Here is a 23,244-nt window from a genome sequence, read left to right as displayed (position 1 = left end):
GTGTTTGAAGGGCATAATTGTAATTTTAGCCCGCTGAGGGCATATATGTGATAATTGTATTCCGTGATTTGTACCACGTGAGTGTGGTGGTATTATTGTGATGCACGTGCCGAGACGGTCCTAGAGAGCAAATTAACTTAAGAGTCACAACGGGATTTCTATACCCGGCTCGGGAGGAGCCTAGGGGTATTTCGAGGATTTCGTAACTTAGTCCTTGAGGGATTTTTGGTAACTGGTAATTTGGTAACTTATGTGAATTTTAGTAACCATAGAGAGTAACAAGTTTAGATGGTAAAATGGTAGAATTGTAATGGATAGGAAATGACAAGTAAGCCCTTGAGGTTTAGTTAGGAAAGGATAGGTAAGGAGGGGCAAAATGGTCATTTGGCATGGGGTTTAGACATATTGCAGCTGGGTTATATGGGGTACTCGGTTTAGGCTTGGCCATTTGAGGGTTTTGTTAAAATTAAGAGAAGAAAATCTAGAAGAGAAGGAGAGGAAGAAAGGAGCTGAAAATTGGGTAATTTAGGAGAAGAATCAAGGGGTTTTGGCTTGAAGCTGGATTTGGAGAGGGCTCAAAGTTGAATTCTTGATTGAGGTAAGAGTTTTAAACATCCTTGGGTTTTCTTTTCTGTTGTGGTTTAAGATTTTGCAGCCATGGTTTAGGATTTTCAAGCTTGGGTTGTGTTTTTGGCCTTTGGGTTTGAGTTTTCTGAAATTTGAAATCAAATGGGTGATTTTGAGTGTGATTGTGTTATTGAGTTGGGTTATGATGTTTATGGGTTGATGTATGGTCTACTTGGGGTTTTGATATGGTTTTGGGACTTAGGTTTGAGTTTGGGATGATTTGGGATTGTTTTAGTTCGGGAAAAACGCAAGAGAAAACCCAGAAAATCTGGGTTCGCGTATGAGCGCTGCGGCCCTGTTCTTGGGCGCCGCGGCGCGAGGTTGCATCAGGATGAGGTCAGGCTGCTGGGCGCCGCGGCCCTTGAAGGGAGTGCCGCGGCCCTAGGCCAATTTTGACACCCAAAATTCTGGTTTTTAGGGCTTTTGCCCGGGGACTCGGGGGATGGTTCCGGTGTATTGTTTTAGGGAATTAGAGGTGCCGAGAGTGCGGGATTGGTCCCGGGAAATGGTTTTGGGTTGGTTAGCATTAAAAAGTGTTTAATGTGTGTTGTGACTAGGCTATTGGAGAGGCTCATGCTTGAGGACCGTGCTCGCGGCTTTAGTGCATCAGGAGGCTCGGAGTACAGGTAAGAAAAATGTAACACCCGAGAATAGGGCATGGCCCCACTGTTTGATTGTAGGGCATGGCCCCGAATTGTATTATGTGTAAATGTTTAACCTTAAATGAACTGTGATGTGTGTGAATGTTTATTTCGAATGTACTATATGTGTGATTATGATGAAATGAACGGCAAGGGCCGAGTACGGCGTAGGCCGGGGCGGCCATGGGCCGAAAGTAACACCTAGCACATGGGATGCTATAATCAGGGCGGGCCCCGGTGGATACATGTATTATGCTATATTCAGGGTGGGACCCAAGGGATACATGAGTTATCCTCGCGGTGAGAACCGATACCCCAGGGCTTTGGTAAGGCCTCTGGGGCGGCATGGCCGTGTTTGCTTAGTCTAATGGTTGACTTGTTTATATGTGGATTATCTGTTATGATAAATTGTATAAATGCATATGTTATGTCCTGCATGAGTTTTCTTGCTGGGCTTCGGCTCACGGGTGCTCTGTGTTGCAGGTAAGGGCAATGACTGAGTCAACCAACCATGAGTACGGAGAGTGTGAAGCGACGTGTACATGTTTGGCCTGCCCGACTGCTTTGGTTGGGGGTTTATTCGAAAATGGCTGTAATAATCTATAATTTTATAATTTCTCAACTGTAACCTTATTTCAAGATGTAATTAGTTTTCAAACCTTATTTTGGGATCCCAACTGTTTAATAATAGAAGTTTTGATGAAACGACGCATTTTCAAAGATTACAGCCTTAACTTTTAATTAGTCACACTTTTGTTTCAAAAACCTCGGTTAGCGAGTTCATTGCACACTGTTTTGTCTTAAAAACTCACTTAGTAACGGCTCTAAGGAAGTAGGGCGTTACAGCAACAAGCATCATTAAAGGTAGCAAATATGTTGTAAGAATTTCACCTATGTGAACCTAGAGGTTGTGTCGCCTCTCAAGAGAGTATGAGTTTTCTCTCCGGATGGTTCATGAATGGATCAAGCACAAGGCTATAAAAGTGCTAAGCGCAAAAAAGTGGGAAATACATGAGTAATCAGATAGAGGTGTGTGAGACATTACCAATTTTTATCACTAGGAATGTTGAGTTCAATCTTTTAAGAATGCCTTAACATTTCGGTAGAAGCTTTGTAGAGTTTTCACTAAGATAAAGTTCAAACCCAAAATGAACTTTATTTTATGCACTAATATCATTTGGCTAGATGATTGAGGATGTATTTAACCAAGTGGAGGAATGTTATGATTGATTAAATACACGGTGAAATTTGTTAGGCACGAAGATGTGGAAAAACCATAACTATTTCACAAAAGTCAACATGTTAGAGTTGAGTTTCGGTATAGGCATTTATAAATCATATTTTTGGTCCAAAGTGTTTCTTTGGAGTATACGAGAGTACCCAAAAAGTTTGGGAGCATTTGTGGATGTGTTGAGACAAGTTTTGGTGTAAAGAATGTTTTATTGACCAATGTGTTGTATGTTCCAGATTTGAGTAGGAATCTTGTGAATGAGCATATGTTGAGCAAACCGAGCATCAAAGTGGTGTTTGAGTTCGACAAGCTAATTTTATCCAAGGGCAATTACTTTGTGGGGAAATGATATGTTTGTGTAGGGATGATAAAGTTGTTTACCAAAGACAATTGTTTTGATAATAATGCATGCTCATCTTCCTCTTATATGCTTGACTTTGATTCTATTACTTTGTGACATAATAGACTTGCTCATATATGATATAGTATAATTAAAAGAGTTATCAAATGTGATTTAATTGTATGTGATGGTGTTGAGCCTGATAAATGTGAATTATGTGTTAAATCTAAGATAGTATAGAAATATTTTCCAAGTGTTGAAAGAAAAACTAACTTGTTGGATTTGATAAATAGTGATTTATATGAATTGAATGAAATAATAGAGGTGGGCATATATATTTTATTACCTTTATTGATAAATGTTCTAGATTCACATATGTGTACTTGCTTAGGAATATGGATGATGCCCTTAGCATGTTTAAAATCTATAAAGCCGAAGTTGAAAATCAATTGGAAAATAAAATTAAAGTTATTAGAAGTGATAGGAGCAGTGAATATTTTTTTAATGAACTCAATGTATTATGTGAAATGCATGGTATAATATATGAATGTTCTTCTTCTAGAAATGTTTACTATACACTTCTTTATTTGTGTTTATGTACTTTACAATCATTTTCCATTAGCATTTAGATTACTTGTGATCATCATTTTGAGTTGTAATACAAAACCAAAGTTATAAGCCTCTGACCCCAACACCACCTTCTCCCAAAGATGAAAAGTTCTTCCTCCCAAAAAAACACGACACGAGATCCCCTTGTCTTTGATGTTTAACAATAAGCCTATAAACCCCCTTTAACACTTAGCCTAATCTAAACAATCTTCAATGATTGCTTTTACAAAAACACTCTTAGAAAAGAAAAAACTCGCACATTTTTTTAAGCACACAAGAGTACAAGAAAATACTCTCTCACAATAAGCACTAAAGATAAACCATACAAATATTTATTCTCTTAAAAACATCGGGTGTCAAACCCTTTCGAATGGCTCACTATTTACAATAGACAAATTTCATGATTGATTATCTTCGTCCAAATCAATCAAAAATAGACTCTAATTGATTTTGGACAAGACAAAAATCAATTTGAATATTATTTATATGACTTCGTTCTTAATTTTCCTTCCAAAAATAGATATTGTTACTACCATAATAATACACAATCTCTTCGGAACGAATGCATATTGATTTATAATTAAATAAGATGATGAATACTTTTTGAACAAAATTAATTAAATATTTTGATTTATAAATACTTCGATACTCATATAATTCATCAAATTTGACTATATTTATTTAGATTGAATAATCAAATTAATTAAAATTAGTACAAAGTTTGACCTTATTTGATTTTGTAGCCCAATTAATAAATTAATTTATTACAAAATCAATTAAATAGATTATGCAAAATTGTCGAAAAAAAGGAAAATTTAAATCATGTAGTATTTTTATCAAATTATTTACAATAATAACATGTACAAAAATATTTACAATTATACCGTTTTTTCTTATACATTATATAAAATAATTTTGTCTTATTCTTATCTTTCTTTTTATATCTCTTTTATATAACGAGTGTGTGTAGATAACATAAATTCTTGATTTTAACAATTTTTTATATTAACTTTAACATAATCTTTTTATATATAACAGGATATTCTTATTTTTAATGATATATTTTAAATATAATTTAAACTTAAATCAAATTAATTAAATAAATAAACAAAATAAAATATAATATTTTTGAGATATTTTACAATGACAATTATTTAAAAATAATAAAATCATATGTTTTATAACTTAAATAAAATTTAATGAAACTTAAACTTAAATTTCACGTATTAGAATAATATCATATTAAATATACAACATAATATAATCTACTATCAACTAGAAACAAACTTATTTTTTTTAAAAAAAAACTAGTGACAAACTTAAATTTAAATTTCATATATAATATTAATATGATTGAAGCTTTTTTTCTTCATCAAATTCACCAAAGGACATTGCAAGTTACAATAGAAACTAAAAATAGTTGATGCATGTATATACTACTCTAAACTATGACTTTTTCTATTTTTATTTTATTCTATTATTAATTTTTTTTAAATATTATTGTAATTTATATATATGTCATGTAATCATGTAAATATATATTTATATCAATGTTGTGTTTAGATGTCATATATGTAGAGATTATTAATATAAATATTTATATATACTATAGAACTATAATTTATTCTATTATATATTGAAAAATAGTGAACCGATTTTTATTAAAATTATAGACAATGCTTTGCTATAATTTTTTAATACATTTATGTTATACATTATATTAAACATATTTTATTTATTTTTATGATATTGTTTGTTACACCCAGATTTTGAGACCTGAGGATGTGACCTCGAAAGCTGGACTTGTCAGGTGTGAGCTCGTGATGTCTAAAGTGCATGTTCGTGATCCAGGTGTCAAACCCTCGAAGCAAGGTGGCAACCTCGAAGATATGTAACCTCAGAATGATATCTAAGTTCGAAAGACGTAGCGTCGGAGTATATCAGTTGTCAGGTGTCTTCGGATCAAGTAGCCCGAGCTCGGCAAGGGTATAAGCTCGGAATATAATGGCCTCGGTGGTATTCACCCACTCCGAGCTGGTCTTGGGGTAAAGTGACTAGCTCATAATTTACCTAAAGACCTGGTCCAGCATAATACTGATTACCGATCTCGAACAACGTAATGGGTCATCTGATGAGACGCGGTCCATGCGTTTAAAAGATATTTATTGTTGTAACTCCCCTACATTAAAGGGATATTAACTAGTCTGTTATATGCCCACTGGTCTTCATGAGACGTTTCCTTGTATATGGGAGTTACAAACTTTAAAATAATTAAATTTATTAATTTATAGAATAACTTCTCGAAACGTGTGGGATTGGATTATGAGATATCCTCTATAAATAGAGATGTCATGTACCTTTGAAAATGACCGAATTTTTGTAATCTGGAGAGAAATTCTGGAGAATTCATCCCTGAAGGATTTCCAGAAAATTCCAAAGTCCTAATATAATTGACTCGTGGACTAGACAGAGTTAACTGTTGAACCACGTAAAAAACTCTCATTGTTCTACTGTATTATTCTTCTTTGCCATAGTTTTTACTGTTTATGTGCTCTACATTTTAAGTTGACGAAAAACAGCGTCAACATTGTTTATTTATTTAAAATTTATATGATAATTAAAAAATAATAAAAATAAATACATGTTTGAATAAACATGTTTATAACTTTAAAATTAAGCAAACCTGCATTGCATGTTATTTTTACCAAGTACATATACACATGGTACATTTTATTTTATTTCTTGTTTTTTTTAATATTTCTTTATTTCTCTCTCTTCTCATTAACTTCAAAAATCTTTTACGGCTACATCGCTAGTCAGTTGGGCTTAAGAGTAGTACCATCGCAACCTACTCTTCAAGGTGATTATTTTAATACGTGGAATGAATATGTTTTTCACTGTCGCCGGAGAAGATGACCATAATAAAAAATAACCTTTTAGTTATTTTTTCATATTCTATTAACTAAAAAATAACTTAAGCGTAAACTTAAACAAATTGTAAAAAAACACGAAAAGATTTCTTAATAATTGTAATAAGTAATTTCTATATTGTATTTAAAAAGTAACTATGTATGTGCTTTTTAATTTGATCATACGAAAATTAATAATAAAATACCAAAATGTATATTTATTCTTATAATTGGAAAGTAACTTTTAAGTTTTTTTTTTGTTTGATTAATAAAAAAAATACTATTACTCTCATTTAAATTACATTAGTGACTTAAATGTGAATTAAAACTTTTTATTAAAAAAGAAATTGTATCTTTTAATAATAAACTATATAGTAATTAGTTATATTTTATTGTAACTTATCAGTTTCTAAAAAATGACTAATCGACAACGTAAAAATATATTAATAATAATAAGATATCATAATATAACCTAAAAAGGGTTAATCGGTATCTTAAGATAAAATTTTTTCAACAAGTAAGTTTTGGAGATAACCAAAATGTAACTTCTTATAAAAAAGTAAAAAAAAATTGTAATTTATTAACATTTTAAGTAACCAAAATATTATTTTTTAAAATCTAGAAAAACAGAAAAAAATGAGATTTCAAGAATATTTCAAATTCATGTATATTACTTTTAGAATTCAGTATATTTTGATGATGTGGCAATATATTTTTGTAAATAAAATTTTGTTGGTGATTTTGTAATTATTTTATATTATATGTATATTATTGTAAAGATGAAAAAAAAAAAGCCAATTAAAAACAGATCTTACACAGTTATGTATAGAAATCCATTTTAGCGTGGCCAGGAACGGAGTTTCCATGAAGTTCCATGAATAGACCAAACACTGTTAAACCAGAAGGCATTTTGCAAATTGACATAGATAGCAGAGGGCTGCAAAGCCACCAGTTAGAACATGAATCACAGTCAAAATGAAATTTGTCCATAGTTGGCAGTGCATTCGAAGCCATCCTCCCAAGGAAGAGTTTTGATCTTTCATGCAATTTAGCTTTCCAAAGAGGGAAATGGTTTTGAAATCTTCTACTTGACTGAGAATTTCTCATTATTGTTATGTTTACAAAACAACTTGTCTTCTCTTCTCTTGCAACAGGTAGAGCTTTGACTTGAATAATATCATTAGGGAATGGGAAGTATCAAGGGTGATTAAGAATATCTATATTGGTCCCTTTCCTCATAAGGAAACAGGAACCGGTCATGATAATATTTTTGACTTCAAATAGACTCTTCCACATTGTTGTGTAGTGTTGAGCCCATATTGCCAAAAAAAAAAGAAGATTTATGAATAAATTAGAATAAAAAAACCACCATAAATACTTCTTCTGTGGGGTGAGAGAGGTTCGAACTCTCGACCTCAGGATAACTCAGAAGCTATGAGACCTACGCGCTAACCAACTGCGCCACCACCCCATTCGTATCATACATTTTAAAAAGTTCAATAATAACAATACAATAAAAAGCTTGCGAGTGATGAAAGCACGTGTAAGGAAGAGAGCGAAGCCCTTACAAAGTGCGAGACTCCTGGGCTCGTGTTTCGTCGACAAACCATCACCTCCCTTATTCTTACAAATGCTCACACCTTCTCTCTCCTCTCTCTCGCTCTACAAATTCTTCGATCACAGCAAGAAGGCCACTTCTTCGGCGTTGGCCGATGACCAACTTTTCTCTTACATATTTCAAGGTATATTTTCTCCCATTAATAGTTCATTTTAGCTTTATATAGGCACATGTTTGTGTTTTTGTTTGTTTTTTCCCTTCCCAAACTCTGAATGCGTTGTTTTTCAGAAAGGAAAAAAAAACAAAAATCTGGTTTTGTTTGGTACCTTTGAAAGCATCTAAATTTTTCTATTTTCAGCCCAGTAGCATGGTTTAGATTTATCAGTTATATAAACAAAAAAAAATGTTCCTTAAATTGTAATTATTAATATTAACATCTTTAAGCATTCAAATATTCTGGAAAAAAAAGGAAAGAAAATAATATTAATTTTTCTGCACTTGACGATTATAGCACGAATAATGAAAATTCAATTACGAAATGCCAAAACGGGGAGATTTTTTTGGGGGATGGGGATTGGAGTATTTGTTAATTAAACCCAGTGATGGACTTATTTATTTATTTATTATCTTTTTCTTTTTGACAAATATTTCTTTATTATCTCTAGAATAAAGAATTTACATATATCTATGTAAATATATATATTTCTAACTTATACCAGAATTTTTTTTTGTAGGAATATATATTTATATATATATATTAGTTTTTAAATTCAATTATTAAGTAATTTGAATTGATATTACTTTTTTCCATTATATAAATTCATTAATTTGAATTCCATAAAAAAAATTCTATCATATTTTTTATCTTCAAATTCAAAAATTCTGGTGATGGACCACATTATATATATAGATTGATACTACTATTCCTAAGGCTTTGTTTGGATCTTGGGTTTCATTAAGATCCAAAAACCAAGACCCAAACAAAGGGTAATACACAGCTATTCACATTCATTATCTATTTACACCATCCTTCTCATTCCATTTAAAGAGGTAATGTACAATATCTATAGAATACACGTTTAGTTGATTGAAGAATTTTGAATGTGAAATGATTGATACTTTGATTAGCTTGTGAAACTTGACCATAAGTAATTTCTACAGTTCCGTATTAGTATTTAGGGTTTAATCTTTTGGACCAAGCATTTTTATAATTTCTAGACGTTCTTTAAATGAAAGAATTTTGATTTTGAATGACATTTATGCACTATTAAAGTAGGAACTTGTTAGTTATTAATCTGAATAAGCTGGAGAGAATGAGGTGACCGTGTGATAAGCCCCGACTTCCCGCAAATCTGGTTAGAGACCAATAGAACAGTAGCAAAGCAGAAAACCCAGAAACATAGAAATATTAAGCAGCTCAAAGAAACAGTGAAATCTGAATTAACCAGTCAAATGGTACAAATTCCACTGGTATTCGAGAGCTTGGGACTCTCCAATTGCAAGTAGCAAAAGCTAGCTCATGCATACATTCTCTTTCCTCCTAACCGAATATATTCAGCTACTACTTGTTATTAGCTATAATTACTAAAAAGCCCCCCCTATTCCTCCCAATAGACCGAATTACCCCTGGTGGGTGGACTTGGCTCTCCTAGCATAGGTGAACCTAATAGCAGTCCTAACATTACCCCCCCTATATCTTTCACCTTGTCCTCAAGGTTAAAGGACGGAAATTGATTGTGAATGGTATCAAACTTCTCCCAGGTGGCTTCAAACAACGGTAGGTCTTTCCACTTGATTAACACTTCCAGCTGCTGGGTTGGGTCGTCCTTGGCATGGCGGACATTGAGGAGCGCTTCTGGTTCTACAATCAGCTCCAAATCAGCAGTCAAGGTTGGAGGTAAGGTGGGAGAGGAGTGTGCCGCCCCGACAGCCGCGCGGAGTTGAGACACATGGAAGATAGGGTGTATGGCCGAAGTAGCTGGCAGGTCCAAATGATACGCTACTGCTCCAATCCGAGACAGCACCTTAAAGGGACCATAAAATCGTGCCGCCAGTTTTTCATTCTTCCGAATTGCCAAGGACTTCTGTCGGTAGGGTCGAAGTTTCACAAACACCGAATCCCCCTCCTGAAACTCCACATGTCGCCGAGACAAATCTGACGCTGCCTTCGTCTTTTGCTATGCCCGCAGTAAATGCATCTTCAAATCATCTAAAAATGCGTCCCTATCCTCCAACATCTGCTCTACGGCCACCGTTGTTGTTTTTCCATTCTCATAGCGGATCAAGGATGGAGGGTCACGGCCATAAAGCACTTTGAAAGGGGTGCATCCCAAAGCTGAATGAAATGTCGTATTGTACCAATATTCAGCCCAAGACAGCCACTTCGCCCACACCCGAGGCTTCTCTGATGCAAAACAGCGTAAATACGTCTCCAGGCAGCGGTTGACCACCTCAGTTTGGCCGTTAGTTTGGGGGTGGTAAGTTGTACTCCGCTTCAATTCTGTACCTTGTAAACGAAACAGTGCTGTCCAAAAGTTGCTGAGAAAGATTCGGTCCCTGTCAGATACTATAGAGCGCGGTACGCCATGCAATTTGACCACAAAGTCAAGAAATTTCTCAGCCACGGTCCGGGCATTGAAGGGATGTTTTAGACCAATAAAGTGGCTATACTTACTCAGTCGATCCACCACTACCAATGTCGAATCCACCCCTTCCGATTTGGGCAGCCCCTCAATGAAATCCATTGACACATCTTCCCAAACTCGCTCGGGCAGCAGTAATGGTTGTAACAACCCCGCGGGTGATATGGCCATACTCTTGTTCTGTTGACACACCTCGCACTGTCGCACAAATTCCGTCACCGCCTTCTTCATGCTCGGCCAATACACATCCTGTCGCAGTCGCTGATAAGTACGCGACTCTCTCGAGTGCCCCCCAACCGGGGAACAATGATAATCCCGCAAAAAAGCTGGCAGCAAGGATGAGGACCTGTCAACACTAATCTGCCCTTATACATGAGTTGCCCATGCTCCCAAGTGAATCCCGGAACCACTCTCTCTTGGTTAAGGTCAGCGATCACCCCCCCAAACAGCTTGTCTTGCTGCACTTCCCGAGCCACCACATCCCAATCCAACCAAGTAGTGGAGGACAAAGCAGCGCAATCCACTTGTGGCAGTCGTGAGAGTGCATCAGCCGCACTATTACCCACACCTGGCCGAAAATGAATCTCAAAGTCATAACCCAAAATCTTTACCAACCACTTATGATGTTCTTGCGACACTAGGCGTTGCTCCAACAAAAACTTTAAACTCTTTTGATCCGTGCGCACTATAAATTTCCTACCCAACAAGTATGGTCGCCACTTCAAAATGGCGAGCACAATCGCCATGAGCTCCTTCTCGTAAATTGACTTCAATTGGGCGCGCGGTTTAAGTGCTTGACTGAAATACGCAAGCGGCCGTCCCTCTTGCATGAGCACCGCCCCAATGCCATATCCCGAGGCATCTGTCTCCTCCACGAAAGGTTTGGTAAAGTCCGGAAGAGTCAACACAGGAACGGAAACTAGTGCTGTCTTGAGTGCTAAAAAAGCTTCAGTGGCTGCCGTGGACCACCCAAATTGGTCCTTTTTCAGTTGGTCCGTGAGTGGACGGGCTATGGCCCCATATCCCGCTACAAATTTCCGGTAGTAACTGGTCAATCCCAAGAAGCCCCGCAGCTCCTTAAGCGTTGTGGGCAGCGGCCATTCAACCATGGCTTGAACCTTTGTGGGGTCAACGGCTACTCCCTCGGTTGAAATGATATGACCCAAGTATTCCAATTGAGATTGGAAGAAACAACACTTCTTGAAATTAGCATATAGTTGATGCCGAACTAAAGTCTGTAAGACCAATTCCAAATGTTCCATATGTGTGTTGCTGTCCGAGCTGTAAACAAGAATGTCGTCAAAAAAAACCAGCACAAAGCGCCTCAAGAAAGGCTTGAAAACTTTATTCATGAGGGACTGAAAAGTGGCGGGGGCATTCGTCAGGCCAAATGGCATGACAACAAACTCATAATGGCCCTCGTGAGTGCGGAAAGCCGTCTTGTGAATATCTTCTGGTCGCACTCGTATTTGGTGGTAGCCCGAACGTAAGTTTAACTTCGAAAAAATTCTGGCCCCATGCAGCTCATCTAACAGTTCGTCAATGACGGGAATAGGAAACTTGTCGGCGACTGTCTCCCGATTAAGTGCTCGGTAATCAACACAGAAACGCCAGCTGCCATCTTTTTTCTTAACCAGCAAGATGGGGCTGGAATAAGGGCTGGTACTAGGGCGGATTATACCAGCTGCTAGCATTTCCCCTACCAAACGCTCTATCTCGTCCTTCTGAATCTGGGGTAACGGTAAGGTCTCACGTTGATCGGTAAGGTGCCCGGACGCAAGGAAATGGCATGATCGTGACTCCGGTGTGGTGGTAAGGTGGACGGCACATCAAATACCGAGATTTTTTTATTTTTTTTACATATTTTTTGGACGTAAGAATGTGATTTTCCTTGACAAATATTCGAAAGGTAATTGTAGACTGTTCATTTTGAGATTGGAATTTTAGTGCAAAAGTAGAAAGTTGAACCTACCTTTTTCCTGTTTGTTTCTGTCTGATGTAGAGTTTTAGATTTGTCATCTCAACTTAGCCTTCATTTATGTTTAATGAGCTTTGATCAACTTTAAGATCTGTATATGGAGTTTAAAATGAAAAACAAAACTATGTTTATGAATTGCTTTATTAATAATGTTCCATTCATGAATTAAGAAAACATTAAAGTTATGTCTGTTTATATCTTTTTGGTTGCCTGCTGCCTGTCTTTCAAAACAGATGGAACTTGGCATACTAGTCCCATTCGATCCAGTATATTTGAACTCGAGATTAACTTTCTCTCAAATTTCATTTTAAATGTATGGCCGCATAGTGTAAATTGATGAGGTTATTTTGTAAATTTCACATTTTCATGTTGCTTGTTTAGTAAATTCCCTGTATGATATTAAGACTCGAGGAAGGAGTAGAATTAAATTCTATACTAGGGGGAAAATTGATTGTAGGTTTCCTGAAATAAACTAGATTGGTTTAGTTGAATATGTTTGTTCAGTCTTAATCTGGCAATGAGAACTGATAATAGTAGAAACATAATAAAGGGATTAGCTAATACTTCTATTGTCAAATCTGTGGTTGCTTCTTTACATGGTAGGACATTTGGGGAAAAAGCTGAATTATATTGCTCAACTGCTTTAATGTATTGCTATATATATCATCCATTCCATGGTAATCCAATGATGTGTTTATTGACATGTCTGAAAGTCCTCTAAAGCTTATGTTCAACATGTTAGAATATTTCAGACAAGATTTTTTAGTGTTAAAATCATGTCAAAGGATGCAACTGATATTATCCAGGGGGAGATGGACAATTCATGTATACAGAAAGTAAAGTATAATTGCTATTGGATTGTTATCTGCTGACATTATTTCAAAAATATTTTGCCACATTATTCATACAATGAAGAAAATTATTATGGTGCTTCTTTTTGAAGATGTCCAATTTTAGCATGCGAGACACATACACACAAGTACACAAAAGCTTATAAGAGAGACGCACACAAGAGCTGGCTATAGATTGTAGTGATGGTATTTTGCAAATTAACCTTTTGTTTACCTTTGACAATACCCCTTTGATGTGTGGTAGACTGGTAGTTGGGGGGCTTAATACCCACTGTGTACTGCAGGTTTTGGTTTGCTGATGGTATATGCACGAGTTCTTGTCCTGTCTTAGCAACTAGAACAGTTTCAATCTCAAAGTGAGGAGTTATTATGAACTGAAAGCTCAATGCAATAAAAATAGAATTTAAATGGTAAGAAACATGATGTGCCAGTTTCCTGAATGTGGAAACATTTGTGGAAGTTATTTTTTCAGCTCACTTTAATTAAATTTTATGGGCACAGGTTATAGCTTTTAAATCTTGAATGGAAAACGGACAAAATATGAACACTTCTCAAACACAAGATCATTTTAGCATGGAATTAGTTAATGAAAGAGATGACTCCAAGAGTCATAATGACATTGTGATGCGTCGCATGAAGAATCGAGAACGTCAGCGCAGATATAGAGCCCGGAAACGTCTTGAAGAAGATCTAAAGAAATCTGGTATGCCTAGCATCATTGAACAAGCAAGTACATCACCAACTTCACCTATAGTGGAACTGGAACCACAATCTAATGGCATCCTTAGCAACTATAGTGCTCGTGTGCAGTGTAGAAGGAACTGGAAAAAAGATGCAAGGAGGGCTCACACAAGTAAGGATTCAGAAGTTTATCCTAACGATAGTCTTATCACTGTTCCTGTTTTTAGCAGCGACAGTCAGGTCTTGGATGTCTCTGGGACTAAAGCAGAATTTTCCCGTCCTGATATAGGCCTCGACGTTGTCAGTCATGCAACGCCAACGCAGAGAACCATCTCTGGTCGAAGAGACTGGAAAGCAGAAGCAAGAAGGAAGCGAAATTGAAATAGGAGGTGCCACATAATCCTGACTTTGCCGTTTTAATGGCGTGGCAAGTAGATTGGGTATGGTTTTCAGGAAACATTTCTTTGGAATTTTTCTGAAGACTTTGAATTTCTGCTGTTACAGATGTAGATGTATTGAAGGAATGAATTCGTGCAGGAGAAAAAAATGTCGAGATATACGACATTTTTAGATTAAATTACTGTGAAAAAGCAGTGGCTTGAGTGAGTTTTATTAAAAATAGTCAGGTCAGCATAGTCTTTTTATTTTTTATTTGTTTCAGAAGGTTTTGGCAACATACATGCTCTAACTTTAGGTGTTTTTATTTATTATTTATTAAATATTTTTTTTACATCTTGTTCCGTGTTATATCAATGGAGCTTCACTAAGAATTTCACAATACTTTCTACGCCTGTGTACATGCACACTCCATAATAGGAGAATCCCCCAACTAGAATTTTTATTGACTTTGAATTCTGGGATTATTTTTGCTTTTATTTCAAACGGCTATGCGATTAGGGAGAATATGATAGCGAGTGATGCTCTTTGATTACTTTTATCTGTTAGCTACAAAATAACAAATGACAATGAAGTTTGTACGTATTACTCGAGAGTTTGCTATGGAATTATGTGTACAAGTATTTGGACATTTTGGTCCATAACAGTATGGAAATACTTACTCCAATAATATATATAGGCAATCCATTTATTAATAAAATTAAATTAATATATTTTTTAAAATTTAGTCTTGACACTTTATCTCATTTTTTTTTTACATTCTTTAATTTAATTTTTATGTTAATTTCATTATTTTGTTTTGTTTATATAATTTTCTAAAAAATAATGTATATATATTTTTACTTTAACAAGTTATTATATATATTTTTTTGTTAAATATTTAAAATATATTTTATTTATATGCATTTTTTAGAATATAAAAAGAAGATTATTGTTTTTTTTATAAAAGGTGAGTATAAGTTGAAAAATATATATTTTATATTAATTTTTTTAATAAAAATGAGGTGCTGAAGCAGGGGCATATGTACCTTGAAGCAGGGAAAGCCAGGACCTACGGTTTGTTCCATACTCTTAAAAAATAGTGGATCTAAAATGAAAAGTGTTGTCAACTATGATAGTACTTTTGGGGTAGCTGTGATCATAGCGTACCACCAAATGGTCCACACACTGGAGGAGGGTTGTGTTTAGGTCTGGGTTAGTGGGGTGACGACTAACGAGCTGGTTAGGGTTGAATCGAATTAGCCTATAGCTAGCATCGACCCGATATAACTCTCTGTAAGGGTATGGGTTACCTTGGCCGAAGGGGTCGGCTGCTGGCCCGGACACGACTCGCTCGGTATCGGACCCCTGATTATCTTCAGGAGCTTGCCTTTTACGCACCAGTGGTTCCATGTTTTCTTCCTCCTTGGCGTCCTCATTGGCTAGCAAGGCCTCTTGAGAAGGGGGGAGCTCGAGGATGATAGGAAGAGAAGCTCGGGTCCTCAGAGATAAAGTTTGGCCCTTGTTGATCATATTGCAAGCCACCATGGTGATGTCGTTCACAATCTGACGATAGTCTTTCTCCCTGGGAGGAAGACTAGACAAGGTCTCGTACTGACCCCAAGGGTCATAGACTGCTCTATCCTAGCGAATATAGCTGCACAAAGAGCGAACTCAGTTAGAATCCTTAAACAAAAAAAATATATAGTGCACAAATGATAAAAAGTTCATGTGCTGAATTCACAAAGATAGATGACTTACGATGATGGTTGAAGTATCGATGGTCGCAGTTCTTGATCCCATTTGACATAAACAACAAATCTTTATAGTCAATTGGGTGGTTGGGGAGCTCAATGACAGAGGCGGAGTTTGGGAAGCGAGTGAGGTAGTAAAAACCATCACCTCGCCCTTTCTGGTTAGGACTGGCCTTAAGACAGAAGAAGTACGAGATGTATGCTAGAGTGGGGACCTCCCACTCGTGACTCAGAAACAAATATTTTAACCCCGTTAAAAGCTTGTATGAGTTCGGGGGGAGCTGGAAAGGAGCCAGTTTGACGTAGTTCAGAAAGTCAGTGAAATACTGGTCCAATGGGAGGAATGCACCGACCTTCAAGCGCTCATCACTCTAAGCCCCGTAGTCATCTTGAAAAAGGGCACAACTCTGCTCTCCCTCCAGCGCAGGTCGGGCAATAAGGCCATCAACTCCCATCTCTATCCTATGACACAGTAGGATTTTGTTAACTTTTCCCTGAGTCGTTATCTGGGAGACTATGTGCTTGGCCTCGAAGAATGCGTCGGGGTCGACCACGATTTCTCTCTCCACTACAGGACCAAAATGAGGGATGAGAGACTCAGAGGCGACCTGCTTGCCTTTATCTATGTCCTGAGCAAAGGAGCTCGCAGCATTCTTCTTTGCGGGTGCCATGGTTCAGATCGCCTGACGACAAAGCGACCTATTAGTAGGCAACCTAAGATGATTTCTAGCTACGATTGTGGAGGTATGGAAGTCCAAAGGTTTAAGTGGTTTACTTTCGAGATTTGAAAAATTGTACTAGCTAAGCTGTGTTCTAGCCTCAACGCGTGGTCCTAGGCCACGCGCTTCTATTTCTTAAAATTCCCTGATACATCGAGATTCGTGTGTCAGATCCGTCAAACCCACTACTTTCTTTTTGAAAGCAGTTTAATGCAAAACCGCTTAAGGAATCATAACCTTTAAGCTACCTAGGATTAAACCTAATACCATTTCGACTTCTACACCCCAAACAGGTATTCAAACCGATTCACCATTAGAATTTATTTTTGAAAAACCCAGAAAGTTTGCCCAGTTTTATGGAAACCTTGTTTTTAAATAAGCCCAATATCATTCATTTAGCTTAAATTGAATCCTATCACTTATTTACAAACAAACGTATCCTAAATGACATTGGGCAAAGGATTTTTTCATGGTAAAAAAAAAACTTACTGGAAAATAAAGAGTTGAAAAATTCAAACCAGGTGAGGAAATACTTACAGTTGATATGATTAGCTCGGAGAAGTGTCGATATGTCCACAAGAAATTTCTTGAAAGCCTCTAAGAATCCGAAGGGCAACATATGGTTTTTGCAAGAAGTTGGAGAAGAAAAGGAATTTTTTTTAATGCAAAGATGGTGAGATTTCAGGGCTCATCACCCTATTTATACGTAAACTACGTGAATTAATTTGGGCCATCTGATTGGGTTAGCTCGAGATCCAAAGGCCAAGATTAAATGAACCATGTGGCAACAAAAAGTTGACAAGACAGTTGTTACAGTCCTCGAAACCCAAACGGATGCCAATTGCAAGCAGCCACGTGTCCAATACTTGAGTAGTGGGCAGGCATGATTTTACATGGCAGAAGCCTAAAAGCTCCTACTGTGCATGTCAGAAAGTGACGACATCAAGCACGAGTAGGAGCTTGGGGGGCAAATGTTGCCCTAAAGTTAGCACGAGTTTGTTTATTCAGCTCGGGTACAACTGGCAGATAAATATGTGGAAAAATAGCCAAGTAGAATATTTTACTAATAGTGATGTGAACAACTCAAGTTTGGAGTTTGACAGCACGATACACAGGTTATTATCAAACCGCCTCTCAGGATAATAGTTGAGTTCGAGACTTGTAATGACCAGATCTAACTTTGGGCGCTCTGAGTTTACTGCGAGTTAGGGTTTAGATAAACTCTAAACATGAGCTCAGGTGAGATATTCAGCTCGAGGAAACCATGATAGAATGTATATTGAAGGATCTCAAGAGATTTGGAGGCTCCTTATACACTCATTAATGCCTAGGTAGTAGCGCATATCTATCATTTATTATCCGAGATAGCCGGAGTATATTCTATTATGTTATCAAATCATATGCTAATGTAAATGGGAACAATCTATATTAAATATATACCTTATTTATTCACGTGGTTACCCAAACTTGTCCATGAAATTCCCCTATAAATACTAGGGAGGGGAACGACCATTTATTTTTTGTATTAGTGAAAGTCTGTAGAAATTAAGAGAGAAAAGTAACAATATTGACTTGTGGACTAGGTGGATTTTTGTAACGCCCTGGTTATCCCAGAACAGTTACGGTGAACCGGAAATTTGACTCGCTACCCGAGTCCTTTGGTTAAAAACGTGCATCTAAGTGTTATTAACAAGCTAAGGTAGAAAACCAATAAAAAGGGAAGGATATATTTTAATAAATACATAAAACTGTTCATGGGCCCATTTACAATTTATTTACAACTCAAAAATGTCATTACTGTTTCAAATTTACAATCCCGCCGACCTAAGCGGCAAAAATAGGGTAAACCCCCTAGTTCTTCTGAGAACTCCTTAGCCGTGGTGGTCAAGCGGTCGCATATGTACACATCACCACCTAAGCTCTCCACTCACGGCTGGGTGAGCTTTTCTTTCCCTTTACCTACACCACATAGCACCCATGAGCCAAGGCCCAGCAAGAAAACACAGTATATCATATAAACTTAATCAAATGATTATTATTATAATCACACAGAGCTTATAGCTCCTAAACAGATGAGAGAATATCACTTGAGGTTCTGATAAACTATAATGAGTGACTGACAAGCAAGTCACTAGCTTGAACAGATGAGTGACTGCTGGGTAAGTCACTAGCTTAAACAGATGAGTGACTGCTAAGTAAGTCACTAGCTTAAACATATGAGAGACTGATGGGTAAGTCTCTAACTTAACAGATGAGTGACTGATGGGTAAGTCACACAAGCACTTTTAGTTTTCATCGAATTCGAGGTCGGTCCGGCATTAACGCTTTTCTGAGTCATTTAATGCAGATGTCGATTAGATCTAATCTTTATTGACTTGCATTGAACATGCTAAGGTCGTCTTGACTTATAAGTCAACACTATGTGACCAGTGCCCAATACCACTGCCGAACCTGACTTATAAGTCCCAGCTTCACAGTTGATACTGACACATTTCCCAAATCTGACTAATTAGTCAGTACCATGCACAAGTGAGCAAGATTTGCTAAGCATTCAATAATCAATCTATGTCCACATTTACACAATCAACATGCCTAAAAAATAACCATGCATGTCACATATGGGGTGCAGTTTTCTTACCTCTGATTTGAGCGAGAATGAATAAAAGAACGACCCTTGAGAACGATCTGACTTTTAGTCCTTTAGCGGTCACCTAGTCATAACCAAATATGAGACACCATCAATAAAATGATTAACAAAGGTTCCCAAACCAAGATCTAGCCTCCGGGATACCAATCCTCACTAATCCGGGTAGTAGGAACGATCCCGAGGCCTAAAACCAAGTTCCCGGGGCCAAAACACTCAAACGGGCTCAAACCTGTCCAAGGGCTGCAACCCTAACACCTAGGGCCACGGCCCCCAACCACTCCAGGAGCAAGGGTTGCGACGCCCTACACCTAGGGCCACGACGCCCAGCAAAGGCAAAATCGCTCCACCTGCTTCTTCGAGCTAGGGTCGCAGCCCCCAACCTAGAGCCATCCCCAAACACGTTTTTCATCATTCCAAACCCTCCAAAAACATACCTAAACACTTCCAAATCATCAAATCAAAGTTCCCAAGCTTCCCAATGATCCAAAACCATCAAATCCCAAGGCTCGAACGAACCAAAAACTCAACAATTCACAAAATCCAATTCTAAGCTTAGAAACCCTAAAAACTCAAAACTTAAAACTTAGATTACCTTTAATTGGGGTGTTTCTCGTCAAATCCTTCGGTCAATAAGCTTCTAATCTTTCCTAGGATCGCTATGCCTCGATCCTCGCTTGATTCTGACTCCTAGAACTCGAGATTTCTTCGAAAACGCTTCGAACGGTAAAATGAACTAACGGAAAGAGAACGAGAGGTTTTTCTAACGTACGTTCTATTTGACAAGCTACTTCAAGCTTAAGTAACCTCAAATAAAACCTAGTGCTCGGGGTCCCGAAAACACCCCCGGGGACATTATAGTCAAAAATTCCAGAATTTCCTCTTGATCTCAATAACTCCCAATTAATCATCAAATAACATTCTTATAATTCAATATCCCAATAAAAGACCCCCGTTATGACAAAACCGCTAATTTATAATATAAGACCGTCTCATGCCGAACAACTCGAATATATCTCCATAATAATGGGATCTCATTCACAAATCACAATTTGCACCCAAATATACAAATATGCCCTCAACAGGCCAAATTACCAAAATATCATAATAGTCAAATGTGGACCCACATGCATGCATATAACATCATATTATTATATAATTCACATAAACATGCATATATTCATTTAATGGCATAATTAAACAGTTATGGCCCTCCCGGCCTATTAATCCAGCCATTAAACCGCATTAGGAATTCTGGGGCATTACAATTTTAACCACTGAACCATGTAAAAGTTGTGTGTGTTTATTATTTCATTACGGTTTATAATTCAACACTAATTTACCTGTTTGATTTCTTAATATACTGTTGGCGAAAAACCGCGTCAACACACAACTTCCAGAGACTGAAGAAGAATCTGATCACCGTTCAAGTTCTGAGTCTTCCAACTGATCAGGATAAGTTTGTGGTTTATTGTGACGCCTCGAGGTAGGGCCTAGGTTGTGGACTTATGCAGACAGGGAATGTGATTGCCTATGCTTCACGTCAGCTGAAGGAGTATGAGCAGAGGTACCCCACACATTATCTAGAACTTGTAGCAGTGGTTTTTGCACTGAAGGTGTGGCGACACTACTTTTATGGTGAAAAGTGTGAGATATATACAGATCACAAGAGTTTGAAATACTTCTTCACCTAGAAGGATTTGAACATGAGGCAGAGACGCTAGTTAGAGCTGGTGAAGGATTATGATTGTGAGATCCTCTATCACCCAAGGAAAGCCAACGTGGTGGGAGATGCTTTAAGCCAGAAGGGTCTGAGACAGTTGTACAGTGCCAGGCAGATATCTAAGGAGTTGGAAGATGTTATGACTAGAGCATGTATTGAGTTAGTGGTGAGCAAGTTAGCCAACATCACCCTGCAGTCTACTCTTTTAGAAATGATCAAGGAGAAACAGTTGAGTGACCCATAGTTGGTAAGGATTAGATAGGACATCCTAGCTAGAGTAGCTAAGGACTATATAGTGTCAGGCATGGGTTTATTGAGATACAATGATCGGATTTGTGTTCCGATGGACACTAGGATTAGACAGGAGATTCTGGATGAATCTCATACTACCCCTTATTCTCTACATCCAGGCACCATGAAGATGTACCAAGATCTAAAAGTTTTATATTGGTGGCTTGGGATGAAGAGGGATGTGACTGAGTACGTGGTGAAGTCCCTGACCTGTCACCAGGTCAAGGCAGAGCATTAGAGACCAGTAGGGCTACAACAACCTTTGGATATCCCAGAGTGGAAATGGGAGGACATCACGATGGATTTCGTGGTGGGATTTCCCAGAACAATGGGCCATCACGATTCAATCTGGGTCATTGTGGACCAGTGTACGAAGTCATCTCACTTTTTACCAGTGAGGACGAACTACACCGTTGACTAATATGCATATCTCTATGTGAGAAAGATAGTATTATGGGACTTTGAGGTCCATCGTGTCGGATAAGGACCCAATCTTTACTTCCATGTTTTGGGGAAGTTTACAGAAGGCGATGGGTACACAACTGAAGTTCAGTACAACTTACCATCCTCAGACTGACGCTCAGTCTGAGAGGACTATCCAAATAATGAACGACATACTGAGAGCATGTGTATTGGACTTTGAAGGGTCCTAGAGTAAATATTTGCCTCTAATAGAGTTTTCCTATAATAACAGCTACCAGTCAACTATTGGAGTGGCACCTTATGAGATGTTGTATGGCAGGAAGTGTAGATCACCCATTCACTGGGATGAGATGGGTGAAAGAAAATATTTGGGTCTTGAGGCAGTTCAGAGGACCACTGAGGCTATTAAAAAGATTAGAGCTCGGATGCTCGCGTCTCAGAATAGACAGAAGAGTATTTAGACCCAAAGCGACGAAACGTGGAGTTCCAAGTGGGAGACTATGTCTTCCTTGGGGTTTCACCACTGAGAGGGGCGAAGAGATTTGGGAAGAAGGGCATTTGAGCCCTAGGTTTGTTGGACCATTTGAGATCCTGGAGAGGATTGGTCAGGTGGCTTATAGGTTGGCCTTACCCCCAACACTGTCTAGTGTGCACAACGTATTTCATATTTCCATGTTGAGGAAGTATGCATAATATGGGACTCATGTGTTGAGTTACGAGGCTCTAGAACTGGAGACAGATTTATCCTATGAGGAGCAGCTAGTTCAGATTTTACACAGGAAGGACAAGGTCCTGAGGAAGCGGCCTGGGAGCTGGAGGCAGATATGCAAAATCAGTATCCCGAGTTGTTTAGGTAAAATTTCAAGGATGAAATTTCAGTAAGGAAGGGATATTTGTAACGTCCCAAATTACCTAATAAGGGTTAGAGCCTTAATTAGGGGGCAAGGATGACAAATTATGAAAAATTATATATTTATGTGATATATATGTATGTCATTATATGATTATGTGAGTTATATTATAATATGACTAGATATGCATGTTTAGGTGTATTAAATATGCATGTGGGTCTGTTTCTTATTAGAAGGGAAATTTTCGTAATTTGACTCGTTACGGGTATATTTGGAATATATGTGCATATATGTGATATATGTGTGAGACCACATTATTATGTGGATATATTTGGGTTATTCGGCATGAGGCGATCCTAGGGAGCAAATTAACGGGAAATTCACAGTGAGACCTGGT

General features: G+C 37.5%; 1 protein-coding gene and 1 non-coding gene across 3 annotated transcripts; one reads left to right on the top strand and one right to left on the bottom strand.

Moving 5' to 3' along the window:
• Nucleotides 1-7,743: 7,743 nt before the first annotated feature.
• Nucleotides 7,744-7,828, bottom strand: TRNAM-CAU (transfer RNA methionine (anticodon CAU)). The gene is given in 2 exon segments: nt 7,744-7,779; nt 7,791-7,828. It is a non-coding gene; the product is annotated as a tRNA-Met (tRNA).
• A 101-nt stretch (nt 7,829-7,929) lies between these two features.
• On the top strand, nt 7,930-14,849 carry LOC133777884 (uncharacterized). 2 transcript variants are annotated; one of them, XM_062217639.1, is made up of 3 exons: nt 7,933-8,099; nt 13,671-13,796; nt 13,888-14,797. In XM_062217639.1, the coding sequence occupies exon 3, from the start codon at nt 13,909-13,911 to the stop codon at nt 14,446-14,448; it is 540 nt and encodes a 179-aa protein (XP_062073623.1). In that variant the 5' UTR covers nt 7,933-8,099; nt 13,671-13,796; nt 13,888-13,908; the 3' UTR covers nt 14,449-14,797. The 2 variants fall into 2 exon arrangements, with proteins under 2 accessions (XP_062073624.1, XP_062073623.1); XM_062217640.1 differs by lacking the exon at nt 13,671-13,796 and having other exon boundaries at nt 7,930-8,099; nt 13,888-14,849.
• Nucleotides 14,850-23,244: the final 8,395 nt, after the last annotated feature.

This window comes from Humulus lupulus, chromosome 5 (genome assembly GCF_963169125.1).
Source record: "Humulus lupulus chromosome 5, drHumLupu1.1, whole genome shotgun sequence".
Taxonomy (NCBI): Eukaryota; Viridiplantae; Streptophyta; class Magnoliopsida; order Rosales; family Cannabaceae; genus Humulus; species Humulus lupulus.
The sequence above is the reverse complement of the archived record's forward strand: the minus strand, read 5'-3'. Positions and strand labels throughout refer to the sequence as shown.